General features: G+C 41.6%; 1 protein-coding gene across 3 annotated transcripts in view; it reads left to right on the forward strand.

Moving 5' to 3' along the window:
• Positions 1-329: 329 nt before the first annotated feature.
• Positions 330-20,959, forward strand: part of crebbpa (CREB binding lysine acetyltransferase a) — a 46,153-nt gene continuing 25,523 nt past the window's right edge. For 2 of the 3 annotated variants that reach the window (XM_088341199.1, XM_088341200.1), the window contains exons 1-5: positions 330-1,186; positions 7,695-8,353; positions 10,832-11,011; positions 14,528-14,783; positions 18,134-18,247. In XM_088341199.1, the coding sequence (XP_088197325.1) occupies positions 1,099-1,186; positions 7,695-8,353; positions 10,832-11,011; positions 14,528-14,783; positions 18,134-18,247 (1,297 nt within the window). In that variant the 5' untranslated portion in view covers positions 330-1,098. The remainder of the gene's footprint in view (positions 1,187-7,694; positions 8,354-10,831; positions 11,012-14,527; positions 14,784-18,133; positions 18,248-20,959) is intronic. The other variant, XM_088341201.1, reaches the window with a different exon arrangement.

Consider the following 20,959-nt stretch of genomic DNA (forward strand, 5'->3'; position numbering starts at 1 on the left):
AGAATGCAGCTACAATTATATCATGAAATTACTAGTTTGGAAGTATTACAAAAACAGTAGAGAAATACTTCAAAAATGCTTTTACTGAAAGACTATCATTCAAAAATACTACGACAGAAATATGATAACGAAAGCACTATATATATGTATTTTATGACATGAATGGTAGAAATATTTTGAAGACGTATTTGAAGTGACATTGAAAAAGAAATCCAATCAATTGTTCTCCGCTCCCGCAGCGCCTCTGTCGGTCGCGCGCGGTAGCGTTTTGACGTAAGGGCGTGATTGCGCGGCCCCTCCCCCTTCGCAGCCGATCTGGAAAAGAAAAAAAAAAACTTTTTTTGTATCGAAGGAATCAACAGCCGCCATCTTGTTGTGGCACGGCGCAGCGATTCTGCTCCCAGCCGGCCTTAAACCTTCCGTTTGGGCTCACTCGCCGGCCCATGACAGCGTCCTCCTCCCCCCAACGAAAGCCTAACATCATCTGGGACACATTTTGTGCGGGGGGAAAAGGAGAAAATCGGAGCGGCGGTCGTCGGGACGGGAAGCCTCGCTAGATCCCGTTTCCCCCTTCGCGAGTGCGGCGATTTTCAGCCTCCGTCGCCGTCCCGGACCCGTTTTGTTTACTATTGGGATCGGAGCGAAAAAAATTGCAAAAAAGGGAAATAAATACGTGCATTTTTGTTCCGGTGAGATTTTTTTTTTTGCATGAAGAAATTTGACGTCACGCCAAATGGGTACTTTGAACATGTAGAATTTACGACCTTTTCATCGGAATGCTGCAGTTCACCTGATCGACGCCGAGTTGGATTTCTCTGCTTTTTTACATGGAGGATGTTTTAATTGGGCCGATCGAATGGTAATAATGTGGCTGTCGGCTGTTGGATTATCATGGGGTGAATGGCGGTGGCGGAGCGGGGCGCTATTGCATCTCTTTTGAACACCAGCTAACGAGCTAAAGCTAGCTGCTCACTTGGCTAGCTGTTAGCCGCTTAGCTAAGGTTAGCTCATGTGCTAGCCGGGAATGTGAATAACTTGCCTGCCTGTCGAGCGTTTTTATCGGGGTTTTCGTCAAAAGTGAAGGGAAAAAAAGGAACCATGGCGGAAAACCTGCTGGACGTCGGACCGCCGAGCTCCAAGCGGCCGAAACTCAATTCACCTGCCCTGTCAGCGTCTGATGGACCAGGTAAGAGGCCCTCCAAAACGCTCCTTTCCCCTAATTCTATATTTTTTCTACTTCATTAAGTGTTGAAAAACGTATTTCTATTCACAATGTCCCTGGAATTAGTGGTGGGGGATGCGTCTACTTTAATATAACTATGTTTCCATTTAAATGAAGAAATCGTTCTATCCACGGTTTCCATTTTCAATTTATGATGTTTTCCTCATGTTAAAACCCCGGTTTGCGTTGCTTAGAAACCCCCTAGTGCTCCATTTACTGTTATAAACAAATATCGATTCAAATGATGAGTAAAAACACAGTTATTATCTCATAAACATGATACTAGGTTTAGAATTGTGAATTCATATCACTAGCAGAAGCTGTCATGTTTGACGGCCATTTTAATACTACGGAAGCCCGAAGGTCCATTTTGCGAAGCTAACCTGTCCAGGTGCTGCATTTTAAATGGTGAATGGACTGCGTATAGAAAGCACTTTACAATACACTTCACACTTTAGCCAGTCACACGTTTGCACACAAATAGTGGAGTCAGCCTACATATCGGGAGCATCAGGGATTTAGTGTCTTGCCTGAGGACTATTTGATATCACGCAAACTTTAGGGCCACTCACCCACCCACCCCAAAAGTGACAGAGGCCGAGTCCTGGAATCTTTGACCTTTTTTTCACGGTTTCCTTCTCTAGCTGCTCATCTTAGCAACTTCATTACAGGCTATGGCTCCCCGTTGTTGTCGGTAGCGGCTTCGTCCTTTAGTGTTACCTACAGCGCTTAACGACCACTTGCACCAGATGAATTCCAAATATGATGGTGGCCAAGTCCCATCATTCAGGCATGTTTGACCTTTTTTTCACAGTTTCCTTCTCTAGCCGCGCATGTTGGCAACTTCTTTGCTAGCAATGCTCACCATTGTTATCCGTAGCTGCTTCACCTTTCAGGGTAGCCCTTAGCTCTTAAGGACCGCTTACCCCACACAGATGAGCCCCAAACGTGATAGTGGCCGAGTCCCATCATTCAGGCCCTGATCCTTAAAGTCTTCAAAGGCGTTTCATTCATTATTCTTAAAATAAAGCCCTCATTGGCATTAAATGTCTTAAACCTTATTTTCTGAAGTTTTTAAAATGTTTACAGGTAAATACGATTTGTTTGCTTTACTATAAAATATTTGGTAACATTTAACAATTGTCATATTTGATAATTCGCAGATTTACTTTTTTGGCGACATGGCGTGACCACTATAACGGAACTATCAAAACGGCGATGTGGTTTCTGTCGGGTCTTTCAGAGCAGATGATTGTCTTTGGTCTACCCGCAACACAAATAACAACCTGGGGCAGTGACGTTTACTTAAGACCATGCCCGAAAAGTGTCAATTTTATGAAGTTTTTCTCCATGCCTAAAAACAGTGCCACGTAATTGTACTCGTCACGATGTATTGTGTGCAAGAAATATTTGTGTTTTTGTTTTGTTGTGTCACTTTTTTTCAATTTCAAGAGGCGTTAAGCCTTAAAAAAAATTGAATTTAACTTTACCTGTTGGAATGCTGCAGGTGTCATTGACTTTTTTCACAGTTAACTTCTCTAGCTGCTCATGTTAGCAACTTCATTGAAGGCTACGGCTCACTAATGTTATCGGTAGTTTCTTCGTCCTCGGTGTCGCTCGCTCTCCACAGCTGCTCAAGAAAGCTACTGTTCCGTGGTTCAAGCATCTGGTCTCGTTTTTCCCCTTGCTGTTTCCTTCTCTAGCCATTTATGTAAGCCACTTGGCTATGTTTGCAGCTAGACGCTATTGTTAGGGGTCCTGTTTTGTCTTTCAGTTTCAATTGCCTTCCACATCTGCTCATGCATGAGGCCGTCACTGCATCCCGTCAATTCATGGATCTTTGACGTTCCACACTCACTCCTTCTCTAGCCACTTAGGTTAGAAACTTGATTGCAGGCAATGGCTAGGCGTTATTGGAAGCTGAACCTTGCCTTGTTCTTCAGTGTCATTTGCCATACACATCTGTTTATGTAAGTAAATGTCCCGTGGTTTAGTCATCTGTCACTTTTTTTCCACAGTTTTCTTCTCGAGTTGGTCATTTTAGCCACCTGGCTGCATGCTCTTGTTTGAAGCTGAAGCTGCGTAGTTAATCAGTGTCAAATGTCTTCCACACTGCTCATGCTGATATCTGTGATCTAGATATCTTACTTTTCCCCCCACTGTTTCTTTCTCTAGCCACTCATTTTAGCCACTTGGCTGCAGGCTAGCTGCTTTTGTTACGTGCACCTGCTTCGTCCATCGGTTTTAATTGTCTTCCCAGTGACTCAGGTATTCGATTGTTGCCAAGCTCTGTGATTTGGGCATCTTCTATTTTTTTTCCCTCTTTTCCTCTCTAGCCACTCATTTTAGCCATTTGGCTGCAAATGACAGATTTCCTCTAGCCTGTGTTGTTATTGTTAGGTGCTCTGTTAATAAAGCTTGCTCTTGCAATCTTTTACTGGCCTTATGAGTAGCTTCTCCTGCTAGCTGGTAAAGTCATCCTCTTCCATCAGCTCTGCCCGACTCCAGCTTTTGGCTCTTTTCAGCCGCTCCGCGTGTATTCGGCTCTTGTTGTCGCTAGCCAAGATTCGCAGAAGCTTTCGTGTCCTGCCGCTAGCTAGATTTCATCATTTCTCAGGCAAGGCGATATAAAAGTAGGCTTTGGAATTTTGTCGAGTGGTATCTTTCGGGCTTTTGTAGTGCGTCTTCTTTAAATGCATACTTTTTAGCGCCATTCTGAGTTATGGCAAACTCTCGTGGGGACATTTTAAACGCTATCACTAAAAACACATTTTAATTGAATACAACATGTTTGAATGCAAACATGTACATTTGTATCAAATATGCATCTACTTTAACCGAAAACAAAAATGGAATGACATAACTACGGAGAGACCATAACTTTTTTCCTACCAACGTTAATGGCACATAATATCAGTCTCCTTCCAATGACCAATTCTTTTTTTACCTGCTTCTTTAAGATCAGAAAGACACGTATTTACTAATTAAGTAGTCACTTTAAATGACTAAAAACAAGAACGTACAAAAGAAAGCTGGTTCCCTTAAACTTTATTATAAATATACTACTCGGTTAACGACACAACTTAAATTATTATAAATGATCAGTTTCGTTCAATCCCTTTGTGTCGCTTTCCACTACTACGTCAATAACATTAAATCCACTGTATAATACAAATGTTATTAACTTAATTAACAAGGGAGATTACAACCTGTGAGGTCCCTTCTCAAGGTTTCTTTTTTCCTCACACTGAGGTTTTGAGTTTTTCCTTGCCCGCATGTTGGTTTCAGATCAGGCGATGGTGTCATTGTAATTCTGTGCAGTCCTTTGAGACATTTTTGTGATCAAGGGCTATATAAATAAATGGGACTTGACTTGAAAGGGTAGGAATGAATTGAATTTGAGCTACCGCCTACTTCCTTTGAAAATGTTAACTAACTGTGCTGTGCTCACAAACGCAATTATAGTACACCAATATTTTCATACAAATTTTGCAAATCTTTTGTTGAAATACTATTAATTGCATGGCTTGTCAGAAGCACACTGCAGAAAATGAAATCTAACCCTGTTGGTATACATTTTTGCTTATTTTAAATGATCTAGTCTAGCAGATCAGATTGTTTCAGTGTTATTTCCCCTTATTTTGGTTGAAAATATTTCTGTAACTCCAAGTGTCTATCATATGAAGAACACTAATGGTGTAAAATACGTCATTAATTGAAACAAAACACTATTGATTCCAATAATAAGCAAGTCACATCAACATATTTTTTAAATGTGATGATCCTGTCATTTGGGCTTCTATCACTTTTTCCCTCCGTTTCATTCTCTAGCCTCGTGTACAACTTGGCTGCAAGCTATGGCTAACCACTATTATTATTGTTAGCCGCTCGGTGTTCGTCAACTCCTTCAGGTCACTCGCTTTCCACAGCCAAATGTAGTAGAGTTCTGCAATTCCTAGTCCCGATTCTTGAAGAAATTCTGCTTCCTCTTTCAATTATTGGCCTTTTGAGTGGCTTCTCCCGCTAGCCTCTAAAATTAGACACTCATTCAGAAAACGGATAATTGTCAATTTGAAGCGATCGTCTCTTTTTTCGGCGAGGGGAGGTCGGATCGGTGGATATTTCCATCGTTTTGCCCGGTCCTATTCAAAATGGGTGCAATGAAAGACAAACGTCGATTTCCTCGAAGCATTTATCGAGGCGTCCGTCCCTCTTTTGGCGGAGCCGCGTGCGGCGTTACCCAACCAAAACATTGCTTTGCATTTTTGGTTGACAGCCAAAGAGCCTGCAGACAAGCTTTCAGAGAGCAGAAATAAACGCGGTGCCAAAGCATCCGAGTGTCTGCAAAAAAAGAAGTCAAATACTCCCCTGAGCCTTCAACAATCTTCCTCCACAATCGGGAAATATGTTTATTTAGAGAAGAGCGTCGCAAGCGTTGAATATTTTCTCGCTCTCGGCAGGGAACGGAGCGGAATCCTCGTTCCCCGTTGACTGACCGGCCTTGGTTTTTGATTCGATCTCCTGAGGGCAGTCTGGTGTAGGATCGGTTAGCACGTTTGCTTCACAGTTCAGGGGTCGTGGGTTCGATCCCATCCAGGGTCCGTACGGGTGCTGGAAATCCTTGAAATGCTTGATCTTTAATGTTGTCAAGGTTTGAAAAGGTGAAACGCTTGTAAATGCTTAACATTTTTTTTTGCCATGTTTCTTAGGTTTAGTATTGGGTTAGGAGCTAAGGTGAGTAAGAAATGATGCGAAGTAGACAAAAAGTCGGGCGTCAAATGGAAAATGATATTAAAATGGAGCCGTTTGCAGAATAAGCGTCAATCGAACATTTAACCCTTTTGTAATGTTCCGAGGGCCCCCCGGAAGGCTGTCAAACTATGAGGAACAAAGTTGTGTCTCACAATGTCACCAGTCACTCAAATATGTCATGCCACATATCATTGGAAAGCGCCAACTCTCGGGATTCAAGATCCATTTTGAAATCTACTCATCACCTATGCATTACTATCAGTCGTTACATTCGCAAGAGTCCAGTGAATCCAACCATGTCAAATATTTACTCCAAAACCCCGGATGATGCCGACAGACCAAAAAAATCCACCTCAAATCATTTTTGCATCGTTTGATTGTTGTAATCCGTCTGTTGCGCTCCATAATTTCCTTTTACAAGTTTCATTCATTCAAAGTAAACGGACTGTACGATGATGTCCAACATGGCCGTTAGCCTCTGACCCTACGATAAGACACCGCTCTCAACCCATTGCAAGCTTTTTTCACGGCCCTTAGCCTGCGATGGCCTACAAAGGCCTGCATTGAAAAAAACCCACGCATAACTTTGGCTCAAATTATCATCAGTCACTAGTGACCGATTCAAATGCTGATTGACACATGGTTTAGCGCGACAGAAATAAATAATTTTGTGCAATTTTACTGGTTGTATTCAAATCTGTGATATAGCTAATAACTGTATAATGAGTAAACTAACGAAAGTATCGAAGGTCGTGTCGTAAAATGATTTTTCCATTTCTGACTTTTGGAATATCTGACTGTTGGAAAATCCAGATTTCCGCTTTTTCGAAAATGCGGCATTCCGTCGCTTGACGTACAGCGTGTGTGTTCGCATTTGGGTTACAGGCTCCGAAACGGCCGAACTGATCTTCTTCAAAATTTACACAGTGGTACTTTAGGCCTCTGGGGGTGTCTTGAGATGGGTTTCGTGTCGAGGCACCCCCAATAAATACCAACAAAATCGATAAATCTCTGCTTTCGTGTGCAAGCGGCTCCGGAGCTGCCTGCGGCCGTGCGGCTCTTCACCCACTGTCGACGGAGTCACTTTGGAACATGAACTGTTACTTGTCCCTGTCTTATGCAGTTACTCTTAGCGATTCCGACGGGTCGTATGTCAGAATAGGTGCGAGATAGGAGCAGTCTTAAATCATGGGCAACCCTGATCTCATTATCGCATTGTTTTTACACACGGTACCAGAGACTGATGTTAGAGAATGGAGAGAAGGGAAAGTTGTCCAAATTTATATAAATCAATGCAAAAAGCACGGCGGAGATCTATCTGATGTTGAATTTGATTTCAAGGAGATTAAACATACTTAAATTGTATGTTGGTATTATGTTTATAGTTTTCATTATCAATAAATTATTTTCATCATGGCCTCATATATTTTGTTACTATGCGTAGTTTGATCAGAGAAAAAGTGAAACAAAATTCTATACTGATTTTTTTCTTTTTTTTTTTTCTTTTTTTTTTTTAAATAAACATTGGGATTGGGCATTAGACACTAATACAATTTTTTGGACCATCTTGGCATGGTGTTTTACCTATCTTGTATGTTTGTGTTACGAATTCAAAAGAACATCTTCGTATTGTTTGATTCACCTTTCAAATATATATATTTTTTTAATTTAACTCGACAACCACTAAAGTTATTTTTGTCTTTTCATTTCTTTTTTCCAGATCTTGGATCGCTGTCTTGGGATGATTTAGAAAATGACCTTCCAGATGAGTTAATTCCCAACGGCGGAGATTTAGGATTAATGGGCGGGATTCCTACAAACGGCGGAGCGACGCCCGGCGGTAACGCGGCCGTCTCGGACGCCGCCGCCAAACACAAGCAGCTCTCGGAGCTTCTAAGGGCCGGTAGCGCCTCTTCCATCTCGGGGCTGAACTCCGCTAGCCCCCAACCTGGAAACATGGGGCCCCAGCTGGGCACACCTTTGGGGAAAAGCCCTCTGAGTCAAGGTTCTCCAAACAACCACCCTTCTCCCCAAGCCCAAAAAGCCGGAACGCCGACGGGAGTCGCGGGACAGAATAACGTCTCCACGATGAGTATGAACAATCCGGGCTTCAATCAAGCTTTGATGAACAATAGCCAGGGCCATTCGGCACTCTTGGCTCAGGGCGGGCAGTCCCAACCCGGTCAGATCATGAACGGGGGACTCGGGCCCGGTGCCGGACGAGGGCGGGGAGCGGGAGTGGTCGGCATGCAGTATCAGGGACAAAGCATGCAAGGGGCCGCATCGGGGGCGAGCGGCGCTCTGGCCGATACGCTAACCCCAGGAGGGCAGCAGATGAGTGCCATCGGCGCGGCGCAGCAAGCCGGCAACATCAACAAGGTGGGAATTTTGGAGAAAAGTTACTTTCACGCGTCGATTTGCAAAGATTTACTGCATGCTAGGTGGCGCTAAAGCTGCTGCCACTTAAAAAATGCTCTTTTTAATCGTTTTTTTTCTACATAATTATAAGACAGTTTAGCCAGGAACTGAGTGACATCACCCTTTAGAAAAATTGCAATTTAACCCTTTCTTCTATCGCAAGCTTAATTGTCGTGTCTGTGACTTTCAAATTTTCTACTTGCCGATGGCATCTTCATTGCAGCCTCTGTCAAGCTGCTTGTTTTGCGTTTGCAAGTACGTAAGTCTCTTACATGCGCTTAAATCTTTGGGGGATTCGGGTTGTCTTTTGAACTGTATTCGAAACGGTCCTTTTCCTACTCTCATCATTCTCATCCTAGAATAAAACAGTAAGCACGCTTGTAAAATTACTCTCCAACCCCCACCCGCCTCTTTTCCTTATGCCTAATGCGCTTGGTGGCCGGAACACTGAAAAGCAGATAGGCAGGGTGAAAAAAGGCCTTTTAAACTCTCTAAAATAGAACATTTTTAAGGGCACGTCAAACCACGCAAACCAGGCACCCAACATATAAAAATGTGCAACTATATATCTTGCAGCTTAATTCGGAATTTTTGTTGCTGGTAAATTTTTGAGTTGCACCATTTTTTTTCATTTATTGCACTATTATAACTCAGACCAGTCTCTAAGCACCATGTTCAAAATATTTCAACTTATTTGTCCTTTCTATCTTGACCCAGGAGTGCCTTTTTTAATCTTGTTGCATTCAATGCTTCACTGTATTGTTATCAATGAAAATAAAGACAATTCAATCCAATTTTTTGAAGATAAACAATATAGGGGTGGTGATAAAGCTCCTGCCATTAAGATCTTTTGAAGAGTTGGGAACCTTTTTTGACCCAAAGAGCCATAAAAGCAAAATATTTTTAGTTTTTTTTCCTATAGAGAGCCATACCATATATTTTAAGACAAATTTCAGCAAAACCGACAAACCCGCTCTCCAGAAAAAAACTTTTTTTCGCGCATTTCATTCACTGTTAGATTATTTGATCAAATGTTTTAGTAAGAATAATGCCAAATCCTGTAACAAATACACCACTTTTAACTCTCCCTTTTGCAGTTACCTAAGATCTTTGAAGCTCATTTTGACATATTTTTTTATAAATGGTTTTAAAATAAGTTGCAAGCAGAGCTCTATTGTAAAAATGTCACCAAATACTGCCAACAAGAATACTGACGTATTTACCTTTGTTGCAGACGGCGCTGTGTGCATAGTTCTGCCCCCCTACCGCTCACCCAATCGAATTGCTCTGTGTGCTTGCCTGCTTACGTTTTTCTATGGCTTCTCATCATATTGTGTCTCAAGAGAGAACATAAATTATTGAATGAGCTTCCCTGAAAATGATTTATTAACAATGTACAGCCAAAACGGTGTCTGTTGGTGTGTTGACTGTCAACTGTTGTGGGGAATCTAGAGATAAGAGCGGGCCTAAAATATTCAGCCCAGCCTGACCCGGCACACGAGTATATAAGCCCGAACCCCGCCGAACCAGACCGATGAACTTGATTTTAGGGCGAGAGCCCAGAGTAAACCGGAAGCTCTACTCCGGCGCCCGGAGAAAACCCGAGGCTTTACTCCGGCGCCTGAAGTAAACCCGGTGCCGAAGTGTGCCTTTCGGCTGAAGTACGCGGGTTTACTTGGGACGGAATCTCTCCAATGAATTGTGCACTTTGAAGTGCGGCGCCGGAATGAACACTTTGGCGCCAAAGTGCGCATTTCGGCAAAGTGCAGCGAAACGAAACTGAGCGAAATGGCACCGAGAAGAATCATATTCTGCAGATCACAAGCGGCAAAAAGTGAAATATTTGGCCGAGAAGCAGCACGTTTGTAAGCCCCTTTGTAAGAAGCGGACGTGACGTCTGACGTAAGCCACCTAGAGGTGGAAATAAGAAGCGATTCGCATGAGTATAATTTTATCTAGGAGCCATATGTACTTATGAAAAGAGCCTCATGGCTCGCAAGCCATAGGTTCCCTACCCCTGTTATAAGTGGTGCTCAAGCTCCTGAACCCCCTGAACTTTCAAAAAAGTGCCCTATCGGAGTTTGTTTCCAAGTCGTTGTAAAACGGCTCAGTGAGATCACTCACCGTTGAGAAACATTGCAATCAAACTCTTTTTCTGGAAGATCGACAGCAAGTGGTGTTAAAGCTCTCTAGAAAAAAGTTCCCTCCTGGAAATGTTTTCCGTAATTGTAAAACAGCAATTCGACCCACTTTTCAAAGATCTTTATTTTCAACACTAATTTTCAAAGTTGACAAATTGAAATCAACTTGACTTGAATTTGTTCATAACGTTTGCAATAAAGGAAAGTTTGTGGTTTATAATAACATTCTTCTACCCCGTTGACGAGTGCAGTAGAGCGATCGGTGGTCATAATAGCTCTTCTCTGGTTGTCCTTTCAGATGGGCCTGGGTAGCAACGGGGCTCCTTTTGTGCCTCAGTCCTACGGACAGGCGGCAGCGGGACCCGGCCAGCAACTTAACCCTCAGCAGCAACTCCAGAACAAGTCCGCGCTGGCCAACGCTTTACCGCCTTTCCCCAACGAGATCAAGACGGCAACTGTTAACAGTGTGCCGAACATGGTTAGTGCTTTCTCCTTGACTCTACAAATGTGGGATGGGAAAAGTTTAGGAGAGCCCTGGGATATGTAAGATGAATTGCCGTACCCTATGGTATTAACTCATGCGTTCGGAACTCCAGTTAAAAACATTCAAATGATACAAACACGGGGTTCCCGCGGATCGTTAAAGTCCTAAAAGGCATTGAATTTATGATTCTAAAAATATGTCTTCCATCCAATTTGCAAAAGTCTTAGAAATAAAATCGCAAAGATTTAGTCGTATTTATCAATTATCCACATCCAGGGAGTCCAACGTTCTTTCTCCAGGCATGTGTTTGGAGGACGCTACACTCAAAATTGGTCGTAAATATGGCTGTGTTATGGTTTTCTAAAAGGTCTTACGCCGAACCAAAAAGTCATTTTCGTGCATTATGATATAACTGCTTCACGAATGGTGCAGAAAAGGTAGTTTTGACTTAAAATCCACAAAGTGCTGTAAACATCCCATTTACTTTTTGTTTTCCACGTCTGTCTTTCAGAATGAAAGTTTTCAACGAGACCAAAATGTGATTTCATAAATAAATTAACATTTATTTAAAATTGCCTTTAATTCATGTGGAATTTTTTTCTCTTTTGTTTCTTTTAATTGTGTTTTTCTTTTCTATCCATCCGTCCATTATCTGCACCGCTTATCCTCAGTAGGGTCGCGGGGGTGCTGGAGCCCATCCTAGCTATCTTCGGGCAGTGGGCAGGGGACACCCTCAACTGGTTGCCAGCCAATCGCAGGGCACACGGGGACAGACCATTCGCTCGCTCATTCACACCTAGGGACAATTTTGACCGGCCAATTACCAAACATGCATGTTTTTGGAATGTGGGAGGAAACCGGAGTGCCCGGAGGAAACCCACACAAGCACGGGGAGAACATTCAAACTCCACACAGGGGGTTGGATCTCATGACCTCAGAACTGTGCCGCACACGCGCTAACCACTCCGCTGCCGTGCTGCCCGTATTTTTCTTTTGTTGACTTAAAGTTTGATTTCAAAAGGTATTAAAAGTCTTTAAAAGTCTTGAATTCAACTTGTATTTAATTGTAGGAACCCTGACTTGAATGAGTTGAATATTTTAAATGGATCTGTGACTTGATAATCAATTAGGCCGATACAGATATCCGTCAAATTCTCAAATATCCGTGTTGATAATCGGCCTTCCCGATGATCGGTTTTCCTCACATGTTAACCTTTGATCCGGTCGTCCTCGGTTTAAGACCAACTTCTTAATGTGACAGCGGAACCCGAATCGGAATGTTCCGTACTCTTGTCACAAATTGACTTGACCGGGATGCGTGGTTGAGATGATCCCTTTTCAATTTGGGAGGGTATAAACTTTTAATAAATAAATAAAAAAAAAAAACTCAAGTTTCTTGAAATATCATAAACATTACTAAGTAAATGCATTTAGTAGGGATCCGTGAACTAAACTACCTACATGTTATATTCGTGTATATGTTTAATTACATGATACATAAATACAGGAAAGAAAATATGTTTTATTTCCCTTTGGTGTGGTGGGACTAAGGCTGGTATAGTGGAGTTAGTGTGTGGATGCTGGTGGGGGAGGAGACAGCAATTTAAAATGAAAACGGTTTCAATTGTGAAGATTGTCGTCGCGTTAATCGCCTACTTATTATTAAAAACGGTCCCTATTGCCGATCGGTTGTGGCCATCATCCTTGGCGATGCGTGTGCCTTCTTCATATTTGGTAATGATCTCAGACTTTCTGAATTTGTTGTCGATGGTGTACGGTGGGAAAAATGTCGCAGAAAGGGGCTGAAAAACATCTAATTCAGAAACCATAACAATAAAAAGATCACATATGTTCACGTTAAGGCCACATCCAGCCCCCGAGAAGGTTATCCGTATTCTTTATTGTATCATCCATCAGCAAACATTGTGTCATTGTTTTTACTGTACTTTAAGACTTCATACACTGTATTTTATCGTGGTTTGGTGAAAGATGGAAAGTTTGATAATATTTGTTATTTTAAATGATTTCAGACTGCTTTAAGAATAGAATAAAATTGTCTTTCTTTGTCATGGATATCAACATAGTGAAACATTGTATGCAACCAGATTAGACATGCCACATGCCGAGGTAAACACCGAATCATTCTTTTAAAAGACGATGCCTCGGCAAACTGTTTTATAATTATTGAGAAAAAACTCATAGAAAGCAGGTGAGATGAGCGGGAATTTTAACACCACCCAGTGTGGAGTGAATTGAATTTTCTGTATCGTCATTGATAACATTGGTTTAGTGAAACATTGCATGCAATGAAATTAGACATGGCACTCGAGGGTAAACGACTGTCAAAATGGCAAAATTACAACATAATGTTTAGAGACCGGCGTAAGTTATATTAACTGTGTCATGAAAAGTTGTGCAGTAAAATTTCACAAATAAGTTGCAACATTTTCAGTTTTGCGCGCTTGTTTAAGATGGTACTAACCTTCGGTAAGAAACTGTCTCCAAGCCTGTTTGTCCTTGTTTTAAGGAACCTTTAGCTCCTACCGGAGGGCAACAGGTCAAAGAGGTAGTGGCTGGGGTGAAGAGAGTCCCTTTTAATGTTGACGGCTCTGCTGCGGTGTCGCAATCCGCTAATGTCCCCCAGACTGTGCAGAGTGCAGCCTATGATCTTTCTGGCTGTGTTGATTACTCTGTGTTTTGCTGCTGAAATATACTGCAAAATAGGCAACTGATGGTGCCTGAATCATACCGGCTTCTTTCATGTCATGGGGTTTTTTTGCATCAGGAAATCTGTCTTTTGTGCCTGTTGAGAATGACCGATGACTGACGGAGCCCTCAAATAATATTGCTTTATTTATCAGCTCATGTTTGAAAATATTTGTGAGCTTTTCAGTAGGTTCAATTAGGGTCACTAGACCAGTGTTTGAAAACTGTTGGGTCGTGGACCGGTTTTCAGTGGGTCTTGGGCCTTTGCTTCGGGAAAATATTACAAATAAAAGAAAAATAATAACTGAGGGTCATTTCAAATCTTTAATGGGAGATGGTGATAGTACCCTGTGTAGTCTGTGTAATATAGTGTAATAATCTGTGAAGCCCTTTGAGACTCTTCGTAATTTAGGGCGTCACAAATAAAAATGACTTGACTTGACCCTTTAAATGCGAGTTGATATCCGTCTTTTCACGCCACAAATAAATAGATGGCTGGGATGGGCTCCAAGCGTTGAAGATATTGGATTGACGGATGGGATAGTTTCAACTGCACAATCCTTCCGTTCCAAAAATGTAAAGTGTTTTTTTTCATCTTGTAAGTGGGATGGTGGATCCTTAAGTCAGACCAATTGAGGGCCATTGCGCTAGTTTATATTCATCATTTTACATTTTTCAACATTGGGTCGGTCCAGCCCTCAGATTTTTATTTCCGTTCGACACCCTTGCGCTACGCAAATACATGAAAAAGTCCGAATCGGAACATTCCCAGCCTTGACGCTTTGCCTCTTTTGACTCCGGCAGCAGCCGCAACAGCAGGCGGCGATGTCGCCACTGGCCGGCGGCGGAGGCGGCAGCGTTCCCTCGGCGGGCCCGACGGCCGACCCGGAGAAGCGCAAGCTGATCCAGCAGCAGCTGGTCCTGCTGCTGCACGCTCACAAGTGCCAGCGCAGAGAGCAGGCCAACGGCGAAGTGCGCCCCTGCGCCCTACCTCACTGTCGCACCATGAAGAACGTCCTCAACCACATGACTCACTGCCAGGCCGGCAAGTCCTGCCAGGGTACGTTTCCCGGGAATACCTTTGCGCGTGTTTCATTTTTATCGGTGTTTCCCGTAGAATGTTTTTAAAGTCCGACGGGTGGATGGTCTAGGGGATTCTGGGGACGTGCCTCGATTTGAAATAATAATAAAAAAAACTATAAAATATGTGGAAAACGGATAAGTTGAAAACCAATTTCAAATGGGAATTCTTCTTCTTCTTCTTCTTTTTTTTTTTTAATTTGAGTACCGACTTTCAGCTCAGCTCCCAAATGGATTTTGTTGTTGTTTAACCCTATATTAAAGCAAAAATAATGTATTATGCATGAAATGAATGAATAAAAAATGTATTATACTACTATACAGACACTCGCCTACTTACGAACATTCGAGTTACGAAACTAGGTCGATAAGAATATTTTTCTCGGGATGTCGAAAAATATCCGGACATTGCTGCAAGTTACAAAAGTCAATTCCATTGAAGTTGGGAAAAAGTTTAAAATGTCAGTAAAATTAGAATAGAATGACTTGCAAACCTTTTCTAACCCATATTTAAATGAATACACCACAAAGACAAGATTATACATGTTCAAACTCATAAACTTTATTTCCATAAGCAAATAATGATAAACTTAGAATTTTATGATTGCAACAAGTGCCAAAGTAGTTGGGAAAGGGGCTTCTTCACCATTGTGTTACATCACCTTTCCTTTTAATAACACTCAATAAACGTTTAGGAAGTGAGGAGACTAGTTGTTGAATCGTTGATAGTGGAATCCTTTCCCATTCTTGCTTTATGTACAGCTTCAGCTGTTCAACAGTCCGGGGTCTCCTTTGTCTTATTCTGCGCTTTATAATGCGCCACACATTTTCAATGGGAGACAGGTCAGGACTGCAGGCAGGCCAGTCAAGCACCCGCACCCTCTTACTACGAAGCCACGCTGTCGTGAGACGTGCAGTGTGTGGCTTGGCATTATCCTGCTGGAAGAAGCAAGGGCGCCCATGGTAAAGATTCTGTTTGGATGGCAACATACTTTGTTCCAAAACCTGAATGTACTTTTCTGCATTAATGGTGCCTTCACAGATGTGCAGGTTACCCATTCCTTGGCCACTCATGCACCCCCATACCATCACAGATGCTGGCTTTTGCACTTTGCGTGCATAACAGTCTGGGTGGTTCTGTTCTTCTTTGGACCGGAGGACACGACGTCCACAATTTCCAAACACAATTTGGAAAACTGACTCATCAGACCACAGAACACTTTTCCACTTTGTATCAGTCCATTTTAGATGGGCTCGGGCCCAGAGAACCCTGCGGCGTTTCTGGATGTTGTTGATGAATGGCTTACGCTTTGCAACATAAAGTTTTAACCCACACTTACGGATATAGCGTCGAACTGTATTGACTGACAGTGGTTTTCCAAAGTGTTCCTGAGCCCATGTGGTGATGTCCTTTACACATTGATGTCGGTTCTTAATGCAGTACCGCTTGAGGGCTCGGAGGTCACGGGCATTCAATAATGGTTTACGGCCATGCCGTTTACGCACAGTGATTTCTCCAGATTCCCTGAACCTTTTCACAATATTATGGACTGTAGACTATGATATCCCTAAATTCCTTGCAATTGTACTTTGAGGAATGTTGTTTTTAAACTGTTCAACAATTTGCTCACGCAGTTGTTCACAAAGAGGTGAACCTCGCCCCATCCTTGCATGTGAATGACTTAGCTTGTTCGGGTCTCCCTTTTTTATACCCAGTAACAACTCTCACCTGTTGCTAATTCATCTGTTCACCTGCAAATAGTTGGTTGATTTCCATTCATCCACTTTCTGAGTAGTTATTGACACCTGTCCCAACTATTTTGGCACGTGTTGCTGTCATCAAATTACAGAGTTGATGATTTTCTCCCAAAACAATAAAGTTTATGAGTGAAGACAATAAATATGTTGTCTTTGCTGTGCATTCATTTAAATATGGGTTGAAAAGAATTTGCAATTTACTTGGATCAATTTTTATTTGCAATTAACACACTTTCCCAACTTCATTGGAATTGAGTTTTGTAGATATATATCATGTGCACCTTTTTCCAAGTACAGGACATTACTGTAGTGCTTCTTTCCGCCGCTACCGGCGTGTGGAAGAGGAAATCCGGCTTCCTCTTTCTAGTTGGTGTGTAAACATACTACAGTATACTGCATCTCCATCGTGCTAAGAACTTTGACGTTTTTATAGTTAAATATCTCGTGCATCCATTCAATATGGTCGTTGCAAAGTGTAAGGGAGAGGCGCGCTGTTTCTTTTGAAACAAAAGTGAAATAAGAAAGCTTGATGCGGTTGAGAAAATGGTCTGATCGCTTTTTTTCGGCCACTCTCTAACACGGAGGACCTCTTGAAGCTCATCCCCAAAAGTAAATTAAACCTCCTTTTATTTATCTTTATTGAGCATATTTTATGAAATGTTTGTTGTTTAGGACACAACAATACAGGTTATGTAAACATACTTTTCTAAAACTTAAACATACAAAATATAGCACGGAAGCAACTTACGGACAAATTCAACTTACGAAAGATCGTCCGGAATCTCGTTCGTAAGTAGGACAGCGTCTGTATTATACTAGCCTTTATTCTTGAACTCTACAGACAACTTTTAGCTCATTTAAACTCGATGATACTAAGCAACTTTTAAGTCAAGCAACACAGAATCCTCGAAAAACCAACTGCACAACAAAATAAAAATGAGATATATTCACTCTTCCGTGCTAGAAACAAAACTTTTCAAGAAACAAACGTTTCAATACGAATACTTTTAATCATTTACAATTCAACTTCCAACCAATGTTGACTGAAAGGACACAGAACCTCTAAACAACCCCTCCTAGATATTAGTCTCTATTGGCATTTAGGAACACAAAGTGCTCGGCTTTGAGGGACTGATTTAGATTTTTCTGTCAGGGATAGACAATGCACAATGTTTCGGAGCCATTAAAAATAATAAAATGAGTCCAAATAAGGATCATTTTCTCTGCTTTGACTCATTTAAAAAAAAAAAAAAAAATCATTTTTTTGCAATCTCCCTTGAACGGTTCCTGAGCTCAATGTGCTGCTGAGGCAGTTCCCCTCCCCACCCAAAACCCTTCCCTCCTCTGCTCAGCGAACAAAAACAATCCTATTAACCGATGAACCAAAAGTGAGTGTGATGACAGAAAAAGTAGATATGTTTGGTTAACGGCAAGTTTGAGACCCTGGCGGGGACCAAAGAGACCCCGGCGACCTGGCAGGGTTTTGACGTTGTACGGGAAACACTGAAATCGCGCACACAAAACACTAGAAACCTAATCAGGACGGTCAATGTGAAATCTGTCCCTCCGCAGTCGCTCACTGCGCATCGTCCAGACAAATCATCTCCCACTGGAAGAACTGCACGCGCCACGACTGTCCGGTATGCTTGCCGTTGAAGAACGCCAGTGACAAGCGCACCCAACAACGTGAGTACAAGCGAAAGAATTGTTAAGGGGCATTATTGTGCAGTATTTAGTCTCTCCTCATGGTAAAAAAATCGTACTCTGATTGAATGATTATCAAAAATACTATCATCTAAAGCTGCAAGCTAGCTGTAAACACTGTCCGTAATGCTAACTTCTTCATGCCCAAAAATTTTGGGAATGGCTATATTGTAACAACTTTATATTTACAAATTATGCTAGTGGATTCATGTTAATGAGTTGTGCTAGTGGGTACATACTAAAAAGTGATGCTAACGGCTAAATGCTAACTTCTTTATGCAAATAAATTTTGGTAATGGAAATATTTTAACGACTTCATATTTACAATTTATGATAATGGCTACATGTTGATGAGTTATGCTAATGGGTACATGTTAAAAAGTGATGCTAACGGCTAAATGCTAACTTTTTCATGCTAAAAAATTTTGGTAATGGCAATATTGTTACGACTTCATATTTACAAATTATGCTAATGGACTCATGTTAATGAGTTATGCTAATGGCTAGATGCTAAAAAGTGATGCTATCGGCTAAATGCTAACTTCCTCATGCAAAAATTTTTTGGTAATGGCAATATTTTAAAGACTTTATATTTACAAATTATGCTAATGGCCTCATGTTGATGAGTTTTGCTAATGGATACATGCTAAAAAGTGATGCTACCGGCTAAATGCTAACTGCTTCATGCTAGAAAATGTCGGTGATGGCTTTATTTTAACAACTTCATATTTAGAAACTATGCTAATAGTTACATGTTGATGAGTTATGCTAATGGCTACAGGCTTAAAAGTGATGCTAATCGTTCAATGCTAACTGCTTCATGCTAAAAATTTATGCTAATGGCCACATGCTAACAAATCAGCAAAATGAATAGACTCAATGGATTCCGGGTGGACCAATTCAAATCAAACGGCCCATTCTATTTGAACATGTATATTTTAAGTTTTTAAAGTGTAATAACAGTGTTATTACTATGATATTACCATAAATGTGTTTTTTAGACCTCCACAAAGCATATCCTTGTTGCTAACGGTTGTGGGCCCATCTCAAATGAACTTGCCAGTACCATGGGGGTGTGATGAGTCAAAATGACAGAAACATCTCTCTGAGTTAAAAACTTTATGCTAACTCATAATGCTAACAACCGGGGTTATATATACATGCCGGGATCATCTTCCAGATCAATCACAACTCTTACAATTGCCGCGGGAATTGTCTAGTTGATTATAACATTTAGTATTTACCGAAGGTCTTTTTTGAATTCATTGAGACCACAAAGTAGCTGCTATCTGAATTCTCTCCGTGTCTGCAATACCCGACCCTGAACGCCGTGCGGTCTCGCTCACATCCGCCTCAGTCCTACCCTTTAGTTCGGGCCCGGTTGGGTCAGATTGGGGGCCAGTCCTCCCTTGGTGCAAACAAAACCTCAGCCGCCAGGTACGCAATACCTTACCTGCTACTTCATGACGTCTGTATGCCAGAATAGGTGCAAGAAGGGTCTTAAATTTCATTTGATGTGGTCTTGAAGGTCTTCAAAACAGAAGAAAATGGGGGAACTGCTCAAATTTGCAAGCAAAAAGTTCTTCATGTAGTACAGTGGTTGAGAACTAATGGCTCACGGTGCCACAAATGGCTCTTTTCATGAGTACACGTGGCTTGGAGATGAAATAAAACTTTTCACTTGCGGATCATGATTTGATTTGGCATGATGCAATTATTTTTTGTCATAGACACACAAATAAATGCATCAGGTTCAATTCTAATGAACTACGATTTATTCATACGACAAGGTAAATTGAATCAAATGAAAGAATAGAGACCATTGTTGACACAAGTTCTCGCGTTGTAAGCATGAGCGAAGGAATTCTGTTGCAGCTTAACATTACTGATCAATTAACCTGTTTTTTAGATATTCGACTCATTTAAATAACAAGTCATTTTTTCTTAGTGTGTCATAATGGCCAAGGAGACGAGGCCGTGGATCCAGGCCTTCTGTGTCCCCATTATCCCAAGGGGACAAAGGCCGACTAGGCCTCCCCTTCGAGCGTGTGTGAAAAAAAAAAAAGCACGAGAGAGGCGTTTGTGTCCCTTTTAAAGGCTTTTGATGCCACTCCCTGGGGCATGTCCTGTCACTGGTGGTAGTTCCTGTTGATGCTTTTCAAACTAAAGTTTTCCTATTATTGGTTGAAGTGATAATAGGCAGAATTTCATTCAGACTCACAATAAAATGAATCCTCTGGCACTGAACATCACACACATGCCAATCGTGAATGTTTTGATTAAAAATGAACACTTTGAAGGTTCCAATCTTAATTATACAGCTAGAGTCTGGTCACTTCCTGTGAATGAATTGTGGGTCTTTTGAGGTGTTTGCAGAGTCGGTGGTTGAAAAAGGTTAGGGGTAATGGACTTGTTGCAGTGTAGTTCCTCTACACCCAACACTTGAGTAACTGCGAGTGGGAGACCATTTTTAAGAGGTATATTCATATTGGTTTATGATTTAGTAGATTTTATCAAATCATCAAACACCACACAATGAGATGAAGTGTGCTTAAGAATTGGATTTTGTCCGAAGAGCAGCTTTTGTGGTTTTGTTGAATTTCCTCTTCAAATATATGGTGCTGCTCTCAAGAAGAAAAATCAAAATATTTATTTTTCCGACCCCTATGTAAAAGGTTGCGCGGTCTAATTCTC

Source organism: Urocampus carinirostris, chromosome 8 (genome assembly GCF_059441175.1).
Source record: "Urocampus carinirostris isolate Australia breed hairy pipefish chromosome 8, RoL_Ucar_1.0, whole genome shotgun sequence".
Lineage (NCBI taxonomy): Eukaryota > Metazoa > Chordata > Actinopteri > Syngnathiformes > Syngnathidae > Urocampus > Urocampus carinirostris.